Source organism: Lepidochelys kempii, chromosome 12 (assembly GCF_965140265.1).
Source record: "Lepidochelys kempii isolate rLepKem1 chromosome 12, rLepKem1.hap2, whole genome shotgun sequence".
Taxonomy (NCBI): domain Eukaryota; kingdom Metazoa; phylum Chordata; order Testudines; family Cheloniidae; genus Lepidochelys; species Lepidochelys kempii.
This window is the reverse complement of record NC_133267.1, coordinates 5,025,123-5,048,039: the sequence shown is the minus strand read 5'-3', so window position 1 is coordinate 5,048,039 and position 22,917 is coordinate 5,025,123. Positions and strand designations below refer to the sequence as shown.

At 47.7% G+C, this 22,917-nt stretch overlaps 1 protein-coding gene across 5 annotated transcripts in view; it reads left to right on the top strand.

The window, feature by feature from the left end:
• MATCAP1 (microtubule associated tyrosine carboxypeptidase 1) overlaps window positions 1-22,771 on the top strand; it is a 56,065-nt gene extending 33,294 nt beyond the window's left edge. For all 5 annotated transcript variants that reach the window (XM_073307268.1, XM_073307269.1, XM_073307270.1 and 2 more), the window contains exons 4-7: window positions 10,410-10,542; window positions 12,473-12,778; window positions 17,856-17,953; window positions 21,656-22,771. In XM_073307268.1, coding sequence (XP_073163369.1) covers window positions 10,410-10,542; window positions 12,473-12,778; window positions 17,856-17,953; window positions 21,656-21,820 — 702 coding nt within the window. In that variant the 3' untranslated portion in view covers window positions 21,821-22,771. The remainder of the gene's footprint in view (window positions 1-10,409; window positions 10,543-12,472; window positions 12,779-17,855; window positions 17,954-21,655) is intronic.
• Window positions 22,772-22,917: the final 146 nt, after the last annotated feature.

The following is a 22,917-nucleotide window of genomic DNA, read 5'->3' as shown; positions in this document are numbered from 1 at the left end:
GTTACCAGTGGAGTTCCTCAAGGATCAGTTTTGGGACCAATCTTATTTAATCTTTTTATTACTGACCTGGGCACAAAAAGTGGGAGTGTGCTAATAAAGTTTGCAGATGATACAAAGCTGGGAGGTATTGCTAATTTAGAGAAGGACAGGGATACCCTACAGGAGGATCTGGATGACCTTGTAAACTGGAGTAATAGGAATAGGATGAAATTTAATAGTGAGAAGTGTAAGGTCATGCATTTAGGGATTAATAACAAGAATTTTAGTTATAAGCTAGGGACGCATCAACTAGAAGTAACGGAGGAGGAAAAGGACCTTGGAGTATTGGTTGATCATAGGTTGACTATGAGCTGCCAATGTGATATGGCTGTGAAAAAAGCTAATGTCGTCTTGGGATGCATCAGGAGAGGTATTTCCAGTAGGGATAAGGAGGTTTTAGTACCGTTATATAAGGCACTGGTGAGACCTCACCTGGAATACTGTGTGCAGTTCTGGTCTCCCATGTTTAAGAAGGATGAATTCAAACTGGAACAGGTACAGAGAAGGGCTACTAGGATGATCCGAGGAATGGAAAACTTGTCTTATGAAAGGAGACTCAGGGAGCTTGGCTTGTTTAGCCTAACTAAAAGAAGGTTGAGGGGAGATATGATTGCTCTCTATAAATATATCAGAGGGATAAATACCAGAGAGGGAGAGGAATTATTTAAACTCAATACCAATGTGGACACAAGAACAAATGGATATAAACTGGCCACTAGGAAATTTAGATTAGAAATTAGACGAAGGTTTCTAACCATCAGAGGAGTGAAGTTTTGGAATAGCCTTCCGAGGGAAGTAGTGGGGGCAAAAGATCTATCTTGCTTTAAGATTAAACTCGATAAGTTTATGGAGGAGATGGTATGATGGGATAACATGGTTTTGGTAATTAAATATTCATGGTAAATAGGCCCAATGGCCTGTGATGGGTTTTTAGATGGGGTAAGATCCAAGTTACCCGGGAAAGAATTTTCTGTAGTATCTGGCTGATGAATCTTGCCCATATGCTCAGGGTTTAGCTGATCGCCATATTTGGGGTCGGGAAGGAATTTTCCTCCAGGGCAGATTGGAAGGCCCTGGAGGTTTTTCGCCTTCCTCTGTAGCATGGGGCACGGGTCACTTGCTGGAGGATTCTCTGCTCCTTGAGGTCTTCAAACTACAATTTGAGGACTTCAATAGCACAGATATAGGTGTGAGGTCTTTTTTAGGAGTGGTGGGTGAAATTCTGTGGCCTGCATTGTGCAGGAGGTCAGACTAGATGATCATAATGGTCCCTTCTGACCTAAATATCTATGAATCTATGAATCTATGAAAATCTCCTTTGGTCCCCAGACCAATCTTTATAAATGTGCCACAAGGGTATGTTCCTCCCTAACTCCCCAGTAGTAAGTCCTGCCATGCGGGTGCCTCATCAGAGGCAAGGCCAAACAGCCTGCATGTCTTGGCCCTCATTGCTCCTAAACGGGAGACCAAGAGAGATGGAAGATAGTACGGATAAAAGTGGGGCTCAAGGCTGCAGTCCCTGCAGGGGAATCTGCTGGTTTGGGACCGTAACACGCACAATGAATAAGAAATAAATATTAAAGCAGAAGCAAAATCTGAATGAACAGAGGACTTTCTTCCTCCGGCATTGTGTTCTGGCTCTGGTCTAGGTGTAGCCACTGGCACAAGTGCCAGAGGGCACTGGAGGAGTTCTTTGCTTGTGTGAGGTTGGGCCGTGCATTGGTGCATGCATGGATGCTTGAGAAGGACAGACCCAAATCCTTCACTTGGGGCACTTCCCATATTGCCCCCTGACTCTGCATAGTTCATTAGCACAGGGAACAACCCCACATGTTCATGAGTTAGGCCTCAAAAAATCATTTCCCCATACCCGGAGAATGTAAAGAAAGTGGCAGGTGGGGAAATTAAGGTAAAGGAAGAATACTAAGGTGAACAGTATTACTATGTTCTCATTAAGAAAAGGAGTACTTGTGGCACCTTAGAGACTAACCAATTTATTTGAGCATGAGCTTTCGTGAGCTACAGCTCACTTCATCAGATGTTTACCGTGGAAACTGCAGCAGACTTTATATACACACAGAAATCATGAAACAATACCTCCTCCCACCCCACTGTCCTGCTGGTAATAGCTTATCTAAAGTGATCAACAGGTGGGCCATTTCCAGCACAAATCCAGGTTTTCTCACCCTCCACCCCCCCACACAAATTCACTCTCCTTACCACACAGACTATGCTGACAGCTTGTGCCTCACGCTCTCAAAGAAACTGCGGAATCACCTGATCAAGATCCTCTACAGCAAACAGGGAAAGATTAAGAATGAGCTCTCAAAAATGGATACTCTCATAAAGAACCAACCTTCCACACAAACTTCCTCGTGGCTGGATTTTACTAAAACTAGACAAGCCATTTACAACGCACACTTTGCTTCTCTACAAAAGAAAAAAGACACTAAACTTTCTAAACTACTACATGCTACAAGGGGCCACAGCAATGGTTCCCTCACCCCACCTAGCAATATTGTTAACCTATCCAACTATACTCTCAGCCCAGCAGAAGCAGCTGTTCTATCTCGGGGCCTCTCCTTCTGCCCCTCCACCCCCACGAACATGATACAGTTCTGTGGTGACCTAGAATCCTATTTTCGACGTCTCCGTCTCAAGGAATATTTCCAAAATACCTCTGAACAACATACTAATCCACAGAGGTCTCCCTGCCAACACTACAGAAAGAGGGATTCTAGATGGACTCCTCCTGAAGGTCGAAACAGCAGACTGGACTTCTACATAGAGTGCTTCCGCCGACGTGCACGGGCTGAAATTGTGGAAAAGCAGCATCACTTGCCCCATAACCTCAGCCATGCGGAACGCAATGCCATCCACAGCCTCAGAAACAACTCTGACATCATAATCAAAAAGGCTGACAAAGGAGGTGCTGTTGTCATCATGAATAGGTCGGAATATGAACAAGAGGCTGCTCGGCAGCTCTCCAACACGAGTTTCTACAAGCCATTACCCTATGATCCCACTGAGAGTTACCAAAAGCAACTACAGCATTTGCTCAAGAAACTTCCTGAAAAAGCACAAGATCAAATCCGCACAGACACACCCCTGGAACCCCGACCTGGGATATTCTATCTACTACCCAAGATCCATAAACCTGGAAATCCTGGGCGCCCCATCATCTCAGGCATTGGCACCCTGACAGCAGGATTGTCTGGCTATGTAGACTCCCTCCTCAGGCCCTACGCTACCAGCACTCCCAGCTACCTTCGAGACACCACTGACTTCCTGAGGAAACTTCAATCCATCGGTGATCTTCCTGATAACACCATCCTGGCTACTATGGATGTAGAAGCCCTCTACACCAACATTCCACACAAAGATGGACTACAAGCCGTCAAGAACACTATCCCCGATAATGTCACGGCTAACCTGGTGGCTGAACTTTGTGACTTTGTCCTTACCCATAACTATTTCACATTTGGGGACAATGTATACCTTCAGATCAGCGGCACTGCTATGGGTACCCGCATGGCCCCACAGTATGCCAACATTTTTATGGCTGATTTAGAACAACGCTTCCTCAGCTCTCGTCCCCTAAAGCCCCTACTCTACTTGCGCTATATTGATGACATCTTCATCATCTGGACCCATGGAAAAGAAGCCCTTGAGGAATTCCACCATGATTTCAACAATTTCCATCCCACCACCAACCTCAGCCTGGTCCAGTCCACACAAGAGATCCACTTCCTGGACACTACAGTGCTAATAAACAATGGCCACATAAACACCACCCTATACCATAAACCTACTGACCGCTATTCCTACCTGCATGCCTCCAGCTTTCACCCTGACCACACCACACGATCCATCGTCTACAGCCAAGCTCTGCGATACAACCGCATTTGCTCCAACCCCTCAGACAGAGACAAACACCTACAAGATCTCTGTCAAGCTTTCTTACAACTACAATACCCACCTGCAGAAGTAAAGAAACAGATTGATAGAGCCAGAAGAGTTCCCAGAAGTTACCTACTACAGGACAGGCCTAACAAAGAAAATAACAGAACGCCACTAGCCGTCACCTTCAGCCCCCAACTAAAACCCCTCCAACGCATTATTAAGGATCTACAACCTATCCTAAAGGATGACCCAACACTCTCACAAGTCTTGGGAGACAGGCCAGTCCTTGCCTACAGACAGCCCCGCAACCTGAAGCAAATACTCACCAACAACCACATACCACACAACAGAACCACTAACCCAGGAACTTATCCTTGCAACAAAGCCCGTTGCCAATTGTGCCCACATATCTATTCAGGGGACACCATCACAGGGCCTAATAACATCAGCCACACTATCAGAGGCTCGTTCACCTGCACATCCACCAATGTGATCTATGCCATCATGTGCCAGCAATGCCCCTCTGCCATGTACATTGGTCAAACTGGACAGTCTCTACGTAAAAGAATAAATGGACACAAATCAGATGTCAAGAATTATAACATTCATAAACCAGTCGGAGAACACTTCAATCTCTCTGGTCACGCAATCACAGACATGAAGGTCGCTATCTTAAAACAAAAAAACTTCAAATCCAGACTCCAGCGAGAAACTGCTGAATTGGAATTCATTTGCAAATTGGATACTATTAATTTAGGCTTAAATAGAGACTGGGAGTGGCTAAGTCATTATGCAAGGTAGCCTGTTTCCTCTTGTTTTTTCCTACCCCCCCCCCCCCCCCCCCAGATGTTCTGGTTTAACTTGGATTTAAACCTGGAGAATGGTCAGTTTAGATGAGCTATTACCAGCAGGAGAGTGAGTTTGTGTGTGTATGGGGGTGGGGGGGATGTGAGAAAACCTTGATCTATGCAGGAAATAGCCCGACTTGATTATGTAAAGAGTTGTCACTTTGGATGGGCTAGCACCAGCAGGAGAGTGAATTTGTGTGGGGGGGTGGAGGGTGAGAAAACCTGGATTTGTGCTGGAAATGGCCCACCTGTTGATCACTTTAGATAAGCTATTACCAGCAGGACAGTGGGGTGGGAGGAGGTATTGTTTCATGATTTCTGTGTGTATATAAAGTCTGCTGCAGTTTCCACGGTAAACATCTGATGAAGTGAGCTGTAGCTCACGAAAGCTCATGCTCAAATAAATTGGTTAGTCTCTAAGGTGCCACAAGTACTCCTTTTCTTTTTGCGAATACAGACTAACACGGCTGTTCCTCTGAAATATGTTCTCATTGTAACAGGTCCATCATTGATCAGTTACTGGCTAACGGGCTTATGCTTAATCAGACAAAGGCAAATACACTATCTGATGTCCTTGAACGTTTGTCTTAGATCTGCCACAGTGTTCACCCCGTGCTGGCCTTTCTATGAAGCTGAGACAACTGGGCCAAAGTTAACGTGTGTAAGCTCTGACCCGGGAGCTGGTGAGCCAAAGTGCCCAGTCACCTATGGAAAATTTGGAGTGGGCAGCACCAGAGAGTATGTTTCAGTATAAGCTAGCCATGTTTCTGGCTGTGGGGACTGTAAGGTAATTGGGAATATCTGGCTGGACTTAGAACAAAAGTTCCCCAAGCTAGGTGAGCCGATGTTGCTGCTCCCGTCAGAGAGAGCAGGAATGGGCCACATGTTTGTTTCAAGTTCACCAGCAGATGGTGCACAAAGAATCTAAAAATCTTGTAATGCATTCTCATAATGGATTGGCCATTATAACAGGCTGCCGTATGAGGCGGCCAACCTGCTGGCTGTGGTTTTGCACAGAAAGGACCCAGTGTGATGGAGTCCTTGTGGCTGCCTGGATGAAATACTTACTACAGGTGTAAATGAGGCAGCTCATTTGAGAGACCTGGTGCCTGCAGTGGTTTGAAGGGTCTGTGTCCCTGGGAAAGAAGGGTTTTCTCACAAGTGCGTCATAGAGATTAGCCTCTAAGGCCTCTACCAGAGAAAATAGAGTTACTAAGAATGTCACAAGACACTGTTGAGATCCTAGTGAACCTGGGTTACTTCATTAACTGGAAAACTTCTGTCCTGTCTATAGTAAACATCCCACAAACCAAAACCCAGCACTATGATTGTTCAGAATGGATAAGAGTGAAGAATGTCACAAGACATTTGAGGCAGACCAATATCCTCATTTCTTTGAAGGTGCTGGTAGAGTTTGATGTCAAGGTGGAACTCCAGTGGAGCCTCACCTATGGGGAGAAGTGGGGTTGGTCACAAATGGCAGATGGGACCAAAAGGCCAGCCAGGCACTTTCAGAACCTCAAATCAAGCAGGTAAAAAAATGTGCTCAGATGTAACACAGCGTTCTGTTTGGAGTGAAGAAATTCCAGGAGTTTAAAGTAGAATTTCTCTCCTACTGAATCACAGACACAGAATCGCTGGTTACAATTCTTGACTCCAAAATGAGGTGGCCAGCTTTAGCAGCTTCTGAATGACAGAGATGTGTTCTGAAGCTAACATCTTATCACTGTGCCACCTGATACAAGCCGCCTGAAAACTACAAAAGCACTTCTGCCATTAACAATTAGAAGGACCCACATCCCAGTCTCAGAATCTCCTTTGTGGAGATTCTGTTCCTGTTGCTGCAAAGACTGAATGACACTTTCTCCTTATGACACACAGCAAACTTCATCACCAACTCCCAGAGTACTTTATAGATTTGTCATCACCCTCCATTTGCAGAGTGGAAACCTGAGGCACAGCAGAGAGGGCAAGGGAGCTGCCTGAGGTAACGCAGCTAAGTCCAGGGCACTTGGACCTAGACTGCAGTCTACCAGGGTACAGCTCTCTTCCTCACCGCAAAACAAAGACCGAAAGATTTGGTCTTACAAGAGAGAACTCTGATCCTAGCAGGTGATTTGACTTTTGTCAGTGAAGAATGATGTAAGCTAGAAGCAGCTCAAAAAGAGAATTCAGCAGAGGGACTATAATGCGGGGTTTCCATGTAGTGATACCAGAATCCATGCCAGCTTTCAGAATTCCACTGTGAATTCAAACCCCACTGGCAAAACTTGAGTGAGAACTGGTGGCCAGTTCTACTGCTTCCCTCCTTCCCCCCCCTTCCCCCATCCATAAAGCTTGTCACTTTGTCAAAGAAAGTTCTTAGTTTGCTTTGATGTGATTTGTTCTTGACAAATCCGTGCTGACTGTTACTTATCACCTTATTGTCTTCTGGGTATTTGCAAACTGATTGCTTGATTATCTGCTCCATTATCATTCCGGACTGAAGTTAAGCTGACTGGTCTGTAATTCCCTGGGTTGTCCTTATTCCCCTTTTTATAGATTAGCACTATATTTGCCCTCTTCCAGTCCCCTGGAATCTTGCCTGTCTTCCATGAGTTTTTGAAGATAATCTGTGGCTGGCTCAGATATCTCCTCAGTTAGCTCCTTGAGTATTCAAGGATGTATTTCATCAGGCCCTACTGATTTGAAGACATCTAACTTATCTCAGTAATTTTTTTAACTTGTTCTTTCCCTAATGTAGCCTCAGCTCCTACCATACTTTCACTGGCGTTCACTATGTTAGACGTCCAATCGCTACTAACCTTTTTGGTGAAAACTGAAACAAACAAGTCGTTTAGCTTTTCCGCCATTTCCACATTTTCTGTTATTGTCTTTCCCCTCTCATTGAATAATGGGCCTGCTCTGTCCTTGATCTTCCTCTTGCTTCTAATGTGTCTGTAGAATGTTTTCTTGTTACTCTTTATGTCTCTAGCTAGTTTAATCTGATCCTGGTGATTTATTACTGTTTAATTTATCCCCAAACCTCTCTATTGATGCCTCAGTCTGGGACAGTTCCTCAGATTTGTCACCTGAAAAGACTGGCTCAATTGTGGGAATCTCCCGCACACCCTCTGCTATGAAGAGTGATGTAAAGAATTCATTTAGCTTCTCTGCAATGGCCTTGTCTTCTTTGAGTGCCCCTTTAGCACCTCAATCATCCACCTCAATCCAAACCCTATGGATTGTTTGGTAGGCTTTCTGCTTCTGATGTACTTGAAAAATTTCTGTTAGTTTTTGTGTCTTTTGCTAGTTGCTCTTCAAATTCTGTTTTTGGCCTGCCTAGTTATACCTACACTTGACTTTCCAGAGTTTATGTTCCTTTCTATTTACCTCAGTAAGATTTGACTTCCAATTTTGAAAGGATGCCTTTTTGTCCCTAATTGCCTCTTTTACTCTATTGTTTAGTGGTGAAGATTTTTTGGTCCTGTTACTGTTTTGTTTTTATTTGGGCTATACATATAATTTGAGCTTCTGTTATAGTGTTTTTAAAGTTTCCATGCAGCTTGCAAGGATTTCACTCTTGTGACTGTTCCTTTTAATTTCCATTTAACTAGACTCTTCGTTTTTGTATAGTCCCCCTTTTTGAAGTTAAATGCTACTGTGGAGGGTTTCTTTGGTATTTTCCTCCCTACAAGATTGTTAAATTTAATTACATTGTGGTTGCTATTACTGAGCGGTTCCAGCTATGTTCACCTCTTGGACCAGATTCTGTGCCACTCAGGACTAAATCAAGAATTGCCTCTCCCCTTGTGGGTTCCAGGACTAACTGCTCCAAGAAGAAGTTGTCACACTGCCTCAAGGCAGACTGTCTAATTACACCCCAAACTGATGGTATGTTCTATAATTAGATTTCACCAACCCAGTACCAAATGTGAACTCCTGGATCACCAAACCAGTCTTCCCATGGGGGCACGGACAGTCCCGTGAGACTCTCCAGTCTATTTTGCCACCCCGACAAACTGAACTTAGTGATAAATGGTCACTTACACCCAAAATTACACCACATTCAGGCTGCTTCCAGTCCCAAGAGACCAGTCACTTACCCCAGATAAATTGGTACCTAGATCTTACACCAAAGACAATGCCTGTCCCAATCCTGTAATAAACTATCTAAAAGTTTATTAACTAGGAAAAAGAAATGAGAGTACTTACAGGTTAAAGCAAGCAAACAACACACAGAAATGAGTTATCATCTAGATTCTGAGCGTGACAGAGTTGTAGTGATCTGTCAATTCAAAGTGTCTTTCAGGGCAGACCCAGGAGGTAGCTCCTGGGGATCTCTGGCTTCAGTTTGGCTTCTCTGGCTCTGTGAGAGTTCAAACAGTGAAGAGATGAAAAATCTCCCCATCACCTATTTCTGTTTCCCTCTCCCAGCATTCAAAACCATGGGACAAGGCCAGCATGAGTGGACTGAGCAGTTAACAAAGCTTTTGTCTTATAATGGCCCACTTTTAAATTTTGATAGTCCTCCTGGGAGTGCACAGTATCATAAAGGTGTGCATGGGGCTGCCAGTATGACCATGCCATCATAGAACATCAGGGTTGGAAGGGACCTCAGGAGGTCATCTAGTCCAACCCCCTGCTCAAAGCAGGACCAATCCCCAACAAAATCATCCCAGCCAGGGCTTTGTCAAGCCTGACCTTAAATACTTCTAAGGAAGGAGATTCCACCACCTCCCTAGGCATTCCAGTGTTTCACCACCCTCCTAGTGAAAAAGTTTTTCCTAATATCCAACCTAAACCTCCCCCACTGCAACTTGAGACCATTACTCCTTGTCCTGTCATCTGCTACCACTGAGAACAGTCTAGAGCCATCCTCTTTGGAACCCCCTTGCAGGTAGTTGAAAGCAGCTATCAGATCCCCCCTCATTCTTCTCTTCCGCGGACTAAACAATCCCAGTTCCCTCAGCCTCTCCTCATAAGTCATGTGTTCCAGTTCCCGTATCATTTTTGTTGCCCTCTGGTGGACGCTTTCCAATTTTTCCACATCCTTCTTGTAGTGTGGGGCCCAAAACTGGACACAGTACTCCAGATGAGGCCTCACCAATGTCGAATAGAGGGGAACGATCACGTCCCTCGATCTGCTGGCAATGCCCCTACTTATACATCCCAAAATGCCATTGGCTTTCTTGGCAACAACGGCAAAATGTTGACTCATATACAGCTTCTCGTCCACTGTAACCCCTAGGTCCTTTTCTGCAGAACTGCTGCTGAGCCAGTTGGTCCCTAGTCTGTAGCGGTGCAAGGGATTCTTCCGTCCTAAGTGCAGGACTCTGCACTTGTCCTTATTGAACCTCATCAGATTTCTTTTGGCCCAATCCTCTCATTTGTCTAGGTCCCTCTGTATCCTATCCCTACTCTCCAGCGTATCTACCTCTCCTCACAGTTTAGTGTCATCTGCAGACTTGCTGAGGGTGTAATCCACACCATCCTCCAGATCATTTATGAAGATATTGAACAAAACCGGCCCGAGGACCGACCCTTGGGGCACTCCACTTGATACCGGCTGCCAGGTAGACATGGAGCCATTGATCACTAACATGATCATCCTGACTCTCATTCTCCATCTGCCCCCAGGTGGTCGTTCATCTGACTGAGGACCTGCTGTCCCAAGCCGTGATGATGGTGGAGAACAGCCGGCCCACCCTGGCAATCAACCTGTCTGGAGCCCGGCAATACTGGCTGGAGGGCATGCTGCGCCATGAAATAGGTCAGAGCTGGGTTGGAGGCATGGGCCATGCGGGGCGCCGGGGATGTTGAGCCACGCAGGGACTCACCAGGAACTAACGCTCCTGCTGTTGAAAGGGAATAAAATGGATCAGCATGTTGCATGGCCTTTGCGGGGTGGGGTGGGCAGAAGGAGGCTGGAGCCCATCATGTCACAGAGCCAGGAGGCAGCCGTCCTTCTCTATTGACCTCTGGGGTAACCACACTGGAAATAACACCCTGACCTGGGAGCACCTCAACCTCTCCAAGCTACTGCTGATAGGAGGGAGGGAGGAGAAGAGCCAGAGGTGGTGAGGAGCTGCAGAGCCTGGTCGGCTCCAATGCCAGGACCCCTTGGAGCTGGCTCTGCACAACGGTGGGGGTGAGGACTCGGCACTACATGGAGAATGCCGATGGAGGGAGGCACAGAGGGGGTTGTTTAGGGCAGCAGGCAGGGGTGGGACGCCAAGAAAAACTGCTCGGAATTTTTCACAGTGGACATTTTTTTCATTGCAAAATGGCCCTTTCTTCTTTGAAGGCCTCTGTGATCCCCATGGGGGCATTGCCCCTTGGCAGCAAGCACAGAGCCCTCTTTGAAGCCCTGTCCATTGGGGAGCGGGAGCCCTCCCGCCCACGTGGCACTGAACACATGGCACTGGTGGCTGGAAGAGCCGAAGCACCCTCTGCCGTGCCCATTGCGGCTCGGGAGGGTTAGCGTGCGTGCTGGAATGAGTTGAAAAGGTGTTAGGGCAGGGCAGGGCAGGGCAGGAGCGCTGCCGCTATAGGTACACACATCCAGCTAGGGTTGCAAAATCAAGCTCTCAAAAGTTCAGAAGCACCAGAATTAGGGCTCCCCCCCAACCTCCCTTCGGTCTCTTTGTGCGTATGCATTAGGATACAGGCTTTAATTACAGGGTCACATGCTACGTTTTCCACAGGACCCTGATTCATTCAGTGTCCGCTGAAAGACCTTTCAGAGCTCTCAGCCAGAAGGGTCCAGACAAAGGTGTCCCCTCCCAGGAGGTGCTTTGTCAGGGGCAGGAGGGGAGGTGGCAAGGAGAAGCCTGACGATCAAGGAGTCCCAAGTGCAAGTGGGGGTGGGGGGCTCTAGAGCAGGGGTTCTCAACCTTTTTCCTTCTGAGGTCCCCCCAAAATGCTATAAAAACTCCACAGCCCACCAATGCCTTATAAAAGCCAGAGCCAACGTTAGAGGGTAGCAAGCAGGGCCCCAAACCACAGGGGACCCTGCAGAGCTATGTTCCTCAGGCTTCAGCTCCAGGTGGCATGGCTCAGGGCTCCTGGCTTCCACCCTGCACAGTGGTGCTTCAGCTTTCTGCCCTGGGCCCCAGTAAGTCTAACACTGGCCCTGCTTGGCGGATCCCCCTGAAACCTGCTCACTGCCCCCCCCAGAGGGCCCCGGATCTCTGATTGAGAACCACTGCTCTAGAGAGAGGCCTGAGGGAGGGTTGTTAATTTCTGCTTATTGCACCATGGAGCTTAGATTTTGTAAAAGTTTGTTAAACTCAGCAGTGAAGCCATCTGGCCCTGGGGGACAGCTTAGATATCAAAGGATTAATGGAGTATTATTCCAGCCCTCCTGCCACCAGTCCTAGAGCACAGTTAGTAGCTGCTGTGCTCCTGAGCTCTGAAGGGGAAGATCAAATGTCAGAGGTTTTGTCAGAGAGACGAGATGGGTGAGGTAATGCCTTCTACTGGACCAACTTCTGTTGGTGAGAGAGACACGCTTTTGTTAGACTTTTATCTGCTGAAAGAGTAGCTGTGGGGTAGGGGGAGTTTGCCATGTCCCTTATCAATGTGGGGAACGATTTACCCCCAATGCTCCTGATTTCCTAGCCCCATTGCCCAGGGGCTTTGCACAGGGTGTGTGAGACATGGGTTGAGGCTGACTAATTTCTCTCCCTTGTCTTCTCTAGGCACTCATTACATCCGTGGGGTGAATAATGCCCGCCAGCCTTGGCACAGCATGGAGGGCCGTAAGCAGTATGGCCTGAAGCCTGCTAACCCCACAGAAGAAGGCCTGGCTAGTCTGCATAGCGTCCTCTTCCGTAAGCAGCCCTTTCTGTGGCGGGCAGCACTGCTGTACTACACCGTCCACCAGGCCCGTCACATGTCCTTCAGCGTGCTCTTCCAGCACTTGGAGCAGTACGTCCAAGATGCCAGAGTCCGGTGGGACTACTGCGTGCGGGCAAAACGAGGCCAGACTGACACCTCACAGCCAGGTGGGAGATAGCTCCACTGCAGAGCCAGGCCCATGGGTGGGAACGGGACTTGGTGGTTAAGACACTGGGCTGGGAGGCTGGAGACCTGGGGTCTGTTCCTAGCTCTGCTACTGCCCAGGGGTGAATCTCTGTTCTCCTCCCCTATGTTCCAGCGTGTCTCATCAGAGCATGGAGGGTCTCTCGCTGTGTGTGTGCAGGACTGGACCACACCAGCAGAGCGAGCAATGTGGGGGCCGCAAATGGCAGCTCAGTGCCGCAAGCTGGGGATTTGCTGTTTTAGGTGGGGATTGGCAGGAAAGGGAGGGTGAGCATGGAGAACAGGTGGCAGGAGGGGGATGGTGTGGACACCCATCAGCACAGGGTCCAGAATGAGAACTGTACAAGGCCATGGTGTCACAGCTGGGCCCTGCTCTGGCTGGTTGAGTCCGTGGTGGCCCCTGCCAGCAGCTCCTTTCTAACCTGAGCTCACATGGCTGTTGAAGGGGGCACCCTGGTGGGGGGTGTCTTCTCTGAAGAGTTCTCCCTTTCTTGTGTTGCTCTGACTAGCTTTGGAGGTGACACTATCCCTTTAAGACCTGTGCAAAAATGAGTTTAAAAAGTAGCCTCAGGTCCTAGCCCAGCCATTCTGCCCCTGTCATTTGGCTGTGTGAGAGACCCACATGAGCCAGAGGAGAAACTGGCTGACTGCAGAGGGGTAACAGTGAAACTGACTAGATGTAATGTGGGATATGGACCCTCTGTGTACAACTCCTCTGACACCCCCATGCCGGCACCTCAGCCTCGCTTTTTGCTGAAGCACTTGCAGAGTTGGGTCTCTCCAGGGCTTTTCAAGAAGCGTTACACAGAGTCCAAGGCAGCACTACGGTAACCGGAGCCCTGAACGTGGGTGATTGTAACAGCTCCCAATCATTGTCACAGACCGAGGAACCACCCAGTCCACTTGTCAGACAAATACTGACACTTAACACCCAGAACCCTTGTAGACAGTCGTTGAAATACTACGATTACAAAGAGCGCTGCTGCTGCTCATGCTTTTCATAGATTTATAGTTTTAAGGCCAGGAGGGGTCACTGTGACCATCCCTTCTGCCCTCCTGCATACACAGCTGGAGAATGTCACCAGGGATCCCTGTAGCAGACCCATCACTCAGAGGGACTGAGGCACTTGACTCCCATTGGTTTTACTGGGAGCTAGGCACTGGAATACATTTGAGCAGCTGCCCATGTCTTTGTTTAAAGACTCCAGGTGACAGTGAATCCACCATGCCTCTGTGTCAGTGTTTTCAATTGTTAATTACCCCTCATCTAGTTTCAACTGCCAGCCCTTGGATTTTGTTCTGACTTTATTTGCTAGATTAAAGAGTCCTCTGCTAGTGTGTCACCTGGGGGGTATTGAAAACTGTGTTACCATTACCAGCACTACCACTTTCAATTATAACGGGTTTCCTGCTCCTGCTTGCAGGCTAGGGGGCTCGGTAGGGAAGTGTGTGATCTGGGCATAGCAGCAGTCAGTCTGTGGAGAGCCAGCCTAGAGCGAAGTGAGGTGAGTTGGGCCTCTCACTGTCTTAGGGAGCAGCCTGCTTTGTCTCTCTCTGTTTTTTTTTTTTTTTTTTTTTATTGTTTTGGGTTTGAGATCTGGACTCTACGGGTACATCTACACATGCAGCTAGGGGGGTGAGTCCCAGCTCAAGGAGATATGCTCATGGTAGCGCACACCCAGCGAGCACACTAAAAATCAAGTGTAGCCATGAGCTAGGCATCCTGAGTATGTGCCTAGACTTTCAGACAGGTACATACTTAAAGGTGGCTGGTCCATCCTGCAGCTCACGCTGCTACAGCTACGCTCTGTTTTTAGCACCCTGTCTCTCATCAAGCTACACCCCAGCTCGAAGTGTAGACATAGCCTAAGAAATGAAGTAGCATTACATGGCAGCCTGCAGAAAGAGTATTTCTGTTTTTCTTCTACTTTTGTGTGTGTGCTGTGAACATAACAGAGAAAGCTGGGACGGCTTCTTTAGGAAAGAAAAATAAAAGAGGACAATGAAGAGTAGAGATAAAATGGCTACCTACCACAATATGGAGAGTTTCCACTTTAATGGTGGGGGGGAAGGAAGATTTTGCAACATACATTCAGAGACTTGAACAGTATTTTTACGCGTATGCTATAGAAGATACTGATAAACAGGGCTGTTTTCCTAACGTTGGTGGGAAAAACAACATTTACCATGCTTAAGCTTGTGTTGTCCACAGAAACCTGAGCTGGAGTATAAAGGACATAAAGGAGAGTCTAGAACAGTGGTTTTCAACCTTTTTTCATTTGTAGACCCCTAAAACTTTCAAATGGAGGTGCGGACCCCTTTGGAAATCTTAGCCATAGTCTGCAGACCCCTAGGGGTCCCTGAACCACAAGTTGAGAACCACTGGACTGAAGAAACCAGATCATGTAGCTTCTCTCAGAGCCCCCTAACCTGCAAGCAGGACCAGGAAACCCCTTATAGTTTACAGTGATAGCTTTAATTTTCTCCTAAGCAGATTTCATTACCTCACTCTTCACTCCTTTTCCAGGTCAGTAATAAATATATTGGAGACCGCTGGTCCTAGTACTGACCTGGGCCCGTTGGACTTGCTTCTGACTTCACTTGCTTCTGACCTCATAGTGATCAATGGCTCCATGTCTAATTGCCAGTATCAAGTGGAGTGCCCCAAGGGTCGGTCCTGGGGCCGATTTTGTTCAATATTTTCATTAATGATCTGGAGGATGGCGTGGACTGCACCCTCAGCAAGTTTGCAGATGACACTAAACTGGGAGGAGAGGTAGATATGCTGGATGGTAGAGATAGGATACAGAGGGCCCTAGACAAATGAGAGGATTGGGCCAAAAGAAATCTGATGAGGTTCAACAAGGACAAGTGCAGAGTCCTGCACTTAGGACAGAAGAATCCCATGAGCCGCTACAGACTAGGGACCGACTGGCTCAGCAGCAGTTCTGCAGAAAAGGACCTAGGGGTTACAGTGGATGAGAAGCTGTATATGAGTCAACATTTTGCCATTGTTGCCAAGAAGGCCAATGGCATTTTGGGACGTATAAGTAGGGGCATTGCCAGCAGATCGAGGGACGTGATCGTTCCCCTCTGTTCGACATTGGTGAGGCCTCATCTGGAGTACTGTGTCCAGTTTTGGGTCCCACACTACAAGAAGTATGTGGAAAAATTGGAAAGCGTCCACCAGAGGGCAACAAAAATGATACGGGAACTGGAACACATGACTTATGAGGAGAGGCTGAGGGAACTGGGGATGTTTAGTCCACGGAAGAGAAGAATGAGGGGGGATTTGATAGCTGCTTTCAACTACCTGCAAGGGGGTTCCAAAGAGGATGGATCTAGACTGTTCTCAGTGGTAGCAGATGACAGAACAAGGAGTAATGGTCTCAAGTTGCAGTGGGGGAGGTTTAGGTTGGATATCAGGAAAAACTTTTTCACTAGGAGGGTGGTGACACACTGGAATGCGTTACCTAGGGAGGTGGTGGAATCTCCTTCCTTAGAAGTTTTTTAAGGTCAGGCTTGAGAAAGCCCTGGCTGGGATGATTTAGTTGGGGATTGGTCCTGCTTTGAGCAGGGGGTTGGACTAGATGACCTCCTGAGGTCCCTTCCAACCCTGATGTTCTATGATGCCATGGTCACAACTGGCACTGGAATAGGTTACCTACGGAGGTGGTGGAATCTCCTTCTGTCATAAATATAAAGGGAAGGGTAAACACCTTTAAAAGCCCTCCTGGCCAGAGGAAAAACCCTTTCACCTGTAAAGGGTTAAGAAGCTAGGATAACCTCACTGGCACCTGACCACAGTGACTAATGAGGAGACAAGGTACTTTCAAAGCTGGAGGGGGGAGAAACAAAGGGTCTGGGTCTGGCTGTGTGATGCATTTGCCGGGAACAGACAGGAATGTAGTCTTAGAACTTAGTAAGAGATCTAGCTAGATATGCGTTAGATTATGATTTCTTTAAATGGCTGAGGAAATAAGCTGTGCTGAATGGAATGGATATTCCTGTTTTTGTGTCTTTTTATAACGTAAGGTTTTGCCTAGAGGGATTCTCTGTGTTTTGAATCTAATTACCCTGTAAGGTATTTACCAGCCTGATTTTACAGAGGTGATTTTTTTTTTACTTTTTCTTCTATTAAAATTCTTCTTTTAAGAAACTGATTTCTTTTTCATTGTTCTTAAGATCCAAGGGTTTGGGTCTGTGGTCACCTATGCAGATTGGTGAGGATTTTTATCAAGCCTTCCCCAGGAAGTGGGGTGCAAGGGTTGGGAGGATTTGGGGGGGAAAGATGTTTCCAAACAACTCTTTCCCAATAACCAGTTAAACGTTTGGTGGTGGCAGCGAAAGTCCAAGGGCAAAGGGTAAAATAGTTTGTACCTTGGGGAAGTTTTAACCTAAGCTGGTAAAAGTAAGCTTAGGAGGTTTTCATGCAGGTCCCCACATCTGTACCCTAGAGTTCAGAGTGGGGAAGGAACCTTGACACCTTCCTTAAGAGGTTTTTAAGGTCAGGCTTGACAAAGCCCTGGCTAGGATGATTTAGTTGGGGATTGGCCCTGCTTTGAGCAGGGGGTGGGACTAGATGACCTCCTGAGGTCCCTTCCAACCCTGAGGTTGTATGATTCACTTACACCAGTTCTTTCCTAGTCTAACTCTAAGGAATGTGTACACTTGGAGCTGGAGCTGCAATGCTGAGCTTGTGTAGACATACCCACGGTAGTGCTCATCGAGCCAGCACGTTACAAGTAGCAGTGTAGCTGCAGTGCACTGGCTGCCCCATGTACATACCCAGGGGGCCTGGACGGGTTTGTACTTGGGGCAGCCAGCCCTTGCCACTGCCGTGCTGCTGCAGCTGCACTATGATCCTTTTAGCTGATGAGAGCCAGCACGGTACCTCTGTGTGAGCTGGGCACTGCACCCCTCGCTCCAAGTGCAGTCACACCCCAGCTGACGTCTGTTGAAATGCCGTTGATTTGCACCAGGGTGGGATGAAAATTAGGTCCACAGCAGCTAGCACTTCTCCTCCTTACTCTCTTCCAGGCTGTTTCAGTAAGGATCAAGTGTATCTGGATGGAATTCTCCGGATCCTGAGGCATCGGCAGACTATTGACTTCCGGTTGCTGGCAGAACTGGGCAAGGTAACAGCCTGGAGTGACGGACAGAACCTGCTTCCTGGTGTGAAATCAGTACATGGAAACAGTTCGCTGCAGGATGGGCCATGGTTTATGGATTATTTATATGGTGTTTTTACACCCCCAGCCAGTGCGATAACTAGGGTTCTTCCCCTTGGTCTCAGGGACATAATCGTAAACTTTGCTATTTGATTAATGTAAATACTCAGGAGATTAACATGAAAAACCCAGTTTTGGTCATTAACCCTGTTCTTGAATTATGGAATTTAGCACAAATACCAAATAGGAAATTACTGCAGAAAGGGATGAGGGGGTTATAGTGGATCACAAACTAAATATGAGTCAACGGTGTTAGAAAAATGTGAACATCATTCTGGGATGTATTAGCAAGAGTGTTGTTCAGCAAGACACAAAAAGTAATTCTTCCACTCTATTCTACACTGGTAAGGCTTCAAATGGAGTACTGTGTCCAAATCTGGGCACCAGACTTCGGGAAAGATGTGGACAAATTGGAGAAAGTCCAGAGGAGAACCACAAAAATAATGAACAGTCTAGAAAACATGACCTGTGAGGAAAGACTGAAAAAACTGTGTTTGTTTAGTCTGGAGAAGAGAAAACTGGGGGAAGGGTGGGAATGATAACAGTCTTCAAGTACATAGAAGGTTGTTATAAAGAGGAGGGTGAAAAATTGTTCTTAACCACCGAGGACAGGACAAAAAGCAATGGACTTGAACTGCAGTAAGGGAGATTTAGGTTGGACATTAGGAAATACTTCCTAACTTAAGGGTAGCTAAGCACTGGAACAGATAACCTAAGGAGGTTGTGGAATCTCTGTTGTCAGAGGTTTTTAAGAACAGGTTAGCCAAACACCTGCCAGGGATGCCTAGATAATATTTAGTCCTGCCTCAGTGCAGGGGACTGGACTAGATGATCTATCCAGGTCCCTTCCTGTCCTGAATTTCTATGAAGAAGAAATTTATTTGAGAGAGAATGGAAACAAGTGTGAGCGATGGAAAAAAATGGTTACATATAAAACAACCATAAAACACAAACTAGGGCTGACACTTATTACTAGTTACCTTTTCTAGCCAATCAAGTAGATTCTCTCCTGAAAGTTCAGTCTTTTGCAGCATTTGCAAGTCCCCAGGAGCTAGGACAGCATCTTCCATGCAGCATCCCCACTCAGCCAGATTCTTTCTCAGTGGCTGGATGCTGCAGCGTGTCTTTCTCCACCCCGTGAGACACTGAATCAGTCCTTTGCCTTTACGCGGAGGGCCCTCTCTTCGCTGCCATAGCATCCCATCTCACTTCAGTGGGCTTATAGTTTATCTTTGATGGTTTGCCACTGACTGTTTGGGCTGCTGCAATGGTGGACAACAGCACTATACATTATGTAATTGGCTAGCCAGCAAGGGGGGGTGGCAACCCCTTCCCACTTTAATGAGCTGTCACCAAGACACATTATTCCCAGTTGACTCACTTTCCTCAAGACCCATAAGGGCCTAATTTTCAATCTAGTTACATTATCCCTTAAGTAAAACCAGTGCACATATCTTGCAATGATTGAGGATTGATAAGTTACAAGTTTTCAGCAGAGACCTCATAAGCTGCCCTTCTTTAATAAATACCTTGAAAGCAGTGTATTAGGCATAGTGAGTTTGTCAGGTCTGAGACAGGCATTGCTTCTAAAGGACAGTGACCCCTTTGCTGGCTGGCACCAATGTGTCTCAGTGTCACAGTAACTCTTTTCTCCCTGTACAGAGAGTTGAATTCACAGGAGTGTCTCTTGAGCAGATCACACCGAGCGCCTCTGTACCTCAGGCCAGGTTTCAGATAGTATCGGACTCATACAAAGACTGCAAAGTGTATGCTCATATGACAGTGAGGAGTTCCCTGAGACTTCTAGGTCACGTGACAGCTTGCATGTATGTGGCTCAGCATGCCAGACTTCTCCGCAGAGTCCTGCAGAGGTGGTTGAAGTCTGCCTGCTGTCCCACTCAGCATCCACGGGACATGCTGACTCACGTACATGCAAGTGTCTTGTCATCCCTGGACTGGTGGCTGGACCTTGCCAGTGTATACAACGGGTTCCCTTTTCCCCAACCCTGCCCTCAGTGACCCTAATCACAGAAGCTTCATCTATTGGCCAGGGAGGTCAGACTCAGGGTCTCTGGTCAGCTCAGGATCTCTCTCTCCACCATCAGTGTTTGAGAGCTTTCAGCTATTCACCTGGCCTGTCAAGCGTATCTGCCTCACATCAAAGGTTGTTCTGCGCAAGTGCTCATGGAGAACACTGCTGCGACGGTCTGGTTAAACAAGCAGAGAGGTGCCTGTCCAATGAACCTGTGGGCTTTCTGCATCAAGAATGGACTAATGCTCAAAGCATCCTCCTCCCAGCTCCCAGAAATGTCTAGTGAACCATCTCAGCAGAGATCACAAACGGTCCCTCGGACTCACCATCCCGGAGACCATTTTCTGGATGTGGGAAATGCCAGCAATAGACCTGTCCACCACCTGAGGGAACAGGAAGTGTCAGCAGTTCTGTTCCAGAGCAGGCTGCAGCCCAGGTGCTTTGTCAGACACCTTTCTACTCTCCTGGACAGGGAAACTTCTCTATACAGTCCCCTTCCCCCTCCATATGGTGCTGAGATTTGAGCAGCTTCGGACAGGCTCACCCCGTGCTAATTTTGATAGCTCAAGCCTGGCCATGTCAGCATTGGTTCTCAGCCTGGTGGAACCAGTCGTGTTGAGCTCCCATATCTGTGCCACACAGAAGAGCTTTTAGACACAGGTGGCACTTGCTACCCTGGGCCTGCGTTTTTCCTGATCACAAAGATAGATACCATCAGTGTGAGGTGACAAAACCCAGCAAATTAACCAGCCTACTTGGGCAGTCTCCCAAGAAAGTCACCACACCTGAGAGACTCTCTCAGTCCTTCTTTGGTTTGGCTTGGCCTGGGCATTCAGAGACTAATGTGTATTTCAGAAGCTCTGGCCTGACCCCAGTTTCTTGCTGCTTGGCTTATTTCGATACATTTGCTGATTTAGGCCTACAGTAGGTGCTCTGGTCCCTGTCACAGGGATAAGGATGTGCTTACGTCGGTTTGTTCTATGGCTGAGCAAGGCAGTGCCATCCCACCCTGTACCTTGCCCTCACTGCAGCCCCCACCAGGTGCAAGTTCAAGGGCTCAAGCAAAGTTCCTGTCAGTCCAGATGAGCCGCTGTTTGTGGGACCTGAGAGAAGGTGTCTGCTAGAGGGGGTTGCCTGTGCTCTGTCTCACCTGCCTCCATATCAGCAATTTCTGCTCCAAATGGGAAACTGACCTGCCAGACCCAAATATCTGCACCTGCTGAGCCAAGGGGCAACAGCTCGTTGTCTCATGCACTGCAGTGAGAAACAAGTATCTGTTGGAAGCATCTCCATGACCCCTTCACATTGCCCTAGACCAGAGAGTCTGGAGCTGGTGGTTCATAGCCCATCCCTCCTGGCTGGAGAGTGACCGTGTAGCTCAGGTGCCTGGAATTCCTGGGAACGTTCCATCCATTCTTGCTACCATGCGGTGCCCTATCAGTAAGGCCCGGGCTAGTGTAGTTAACAATTAGCAGCCCTCCCACAATAGAGCAGGAGGTGAGTGAATCTGCGGGTGTGCAGAGATCCCCTTGGGTGGCTGGCCTGAGGGCCTGAAACATCTGTTTTCTTTCCACCAGGTCTCCTATGAAGATGTGAATCAGCTGAAGGAATTCGGTGTTCTAGAGAAGGCGCGAATCCCCCATTTCATGCAGGACATGGAACGGTACAGACAGCAGCTTGACCACATCATCGCCACCAACAGACTGAATGAGGAAGAGCTAGAGCAGTTGCTGCCGGACTGACCTGGTCTGCAGGGTCCTGACCTACCTGCCCCTGTGGCAGAGTCCCACTTCCCAGGCCACACTGCCTTTTGTGCCAGGAAGCCTTGGGCACAAAAGGGAGTTGTCCTGTGTGCGTGTCTGACTGCAGCCGTCCAAAGCATTCAGGGTGCCATGGGGTCTGTGTATTTATTATTCATTTTGTGACTGTTCAGCAGGTCAGTCCTCACCTGGAGGAAGCTTCCTCCCATCCATTCAGAAGTGGGTCCTGCAAAGGGAGAGCTGGTTGTGTGTGGATTCCTGCAGTAGGACATGCAGCGGTGAGGGTGGGGGGAGGGGACAATAGCTAAGATGCATGCAATGCCACGGGAGGAAACTAGCACCAGAGGTGCTTTGGGGGTTGTTTTTTATACATGCTGTTGTGGAGGGAGGGCTGGGGAAAGGAAGGATGATGGAAGATATTTAAACAGCCCAAATCCAAGATGGAGAACAGAAATGTTTCTATAGGAATCACTGAGAGGACTGTGAAGTCTGCAGATCATATGTTAAAACCCTAGGAGGCAGCCGCAGATTGGTCAGGGAGGGTGGAAGGGAGCGCTGCACTCCAGGAGAGGATGAAGGCTTACCGGGTCTGTTCTCGTCTGTATCGGTTCTTACACTGTGCTCATCACTGTAGGACCTGGGCAGTGGGGAAACCACACAGCTAGGATTGACTTCCCTAATCGGTGAGAGGGGACTGGATAGTATTAAAGAAATCAAATGTAGGCTGCATGCCCTGAAAAGCTTCCGACAGTGCAATATTTCCTCACGAGCAGGCACTCTGGTCAGCACACTCTGCACCAGAACTCAATCAGCTGCTTAGTTGCTTCCCACCCTTTGTCTAGACAGCGCCTGTAAAAATGCCTTTGCCCTTGTCCATTCCTCAGCTGTAAGAAGGATTTTAATCCCCCCAATAAAGATTTTTTTCCACTCGTGTTTACATGGGAAGCGTCAGTGACATTGGAAGGCCTCTTTTTGCTAGAGGCCTCACTGGGGGACTAGCGAAGAAATGTGAGAAGGTGTCATCCAAGAACATGAGATCTGAGCACCAGATTTCTGGCAGTGTTGGAGGACTCTTGTGA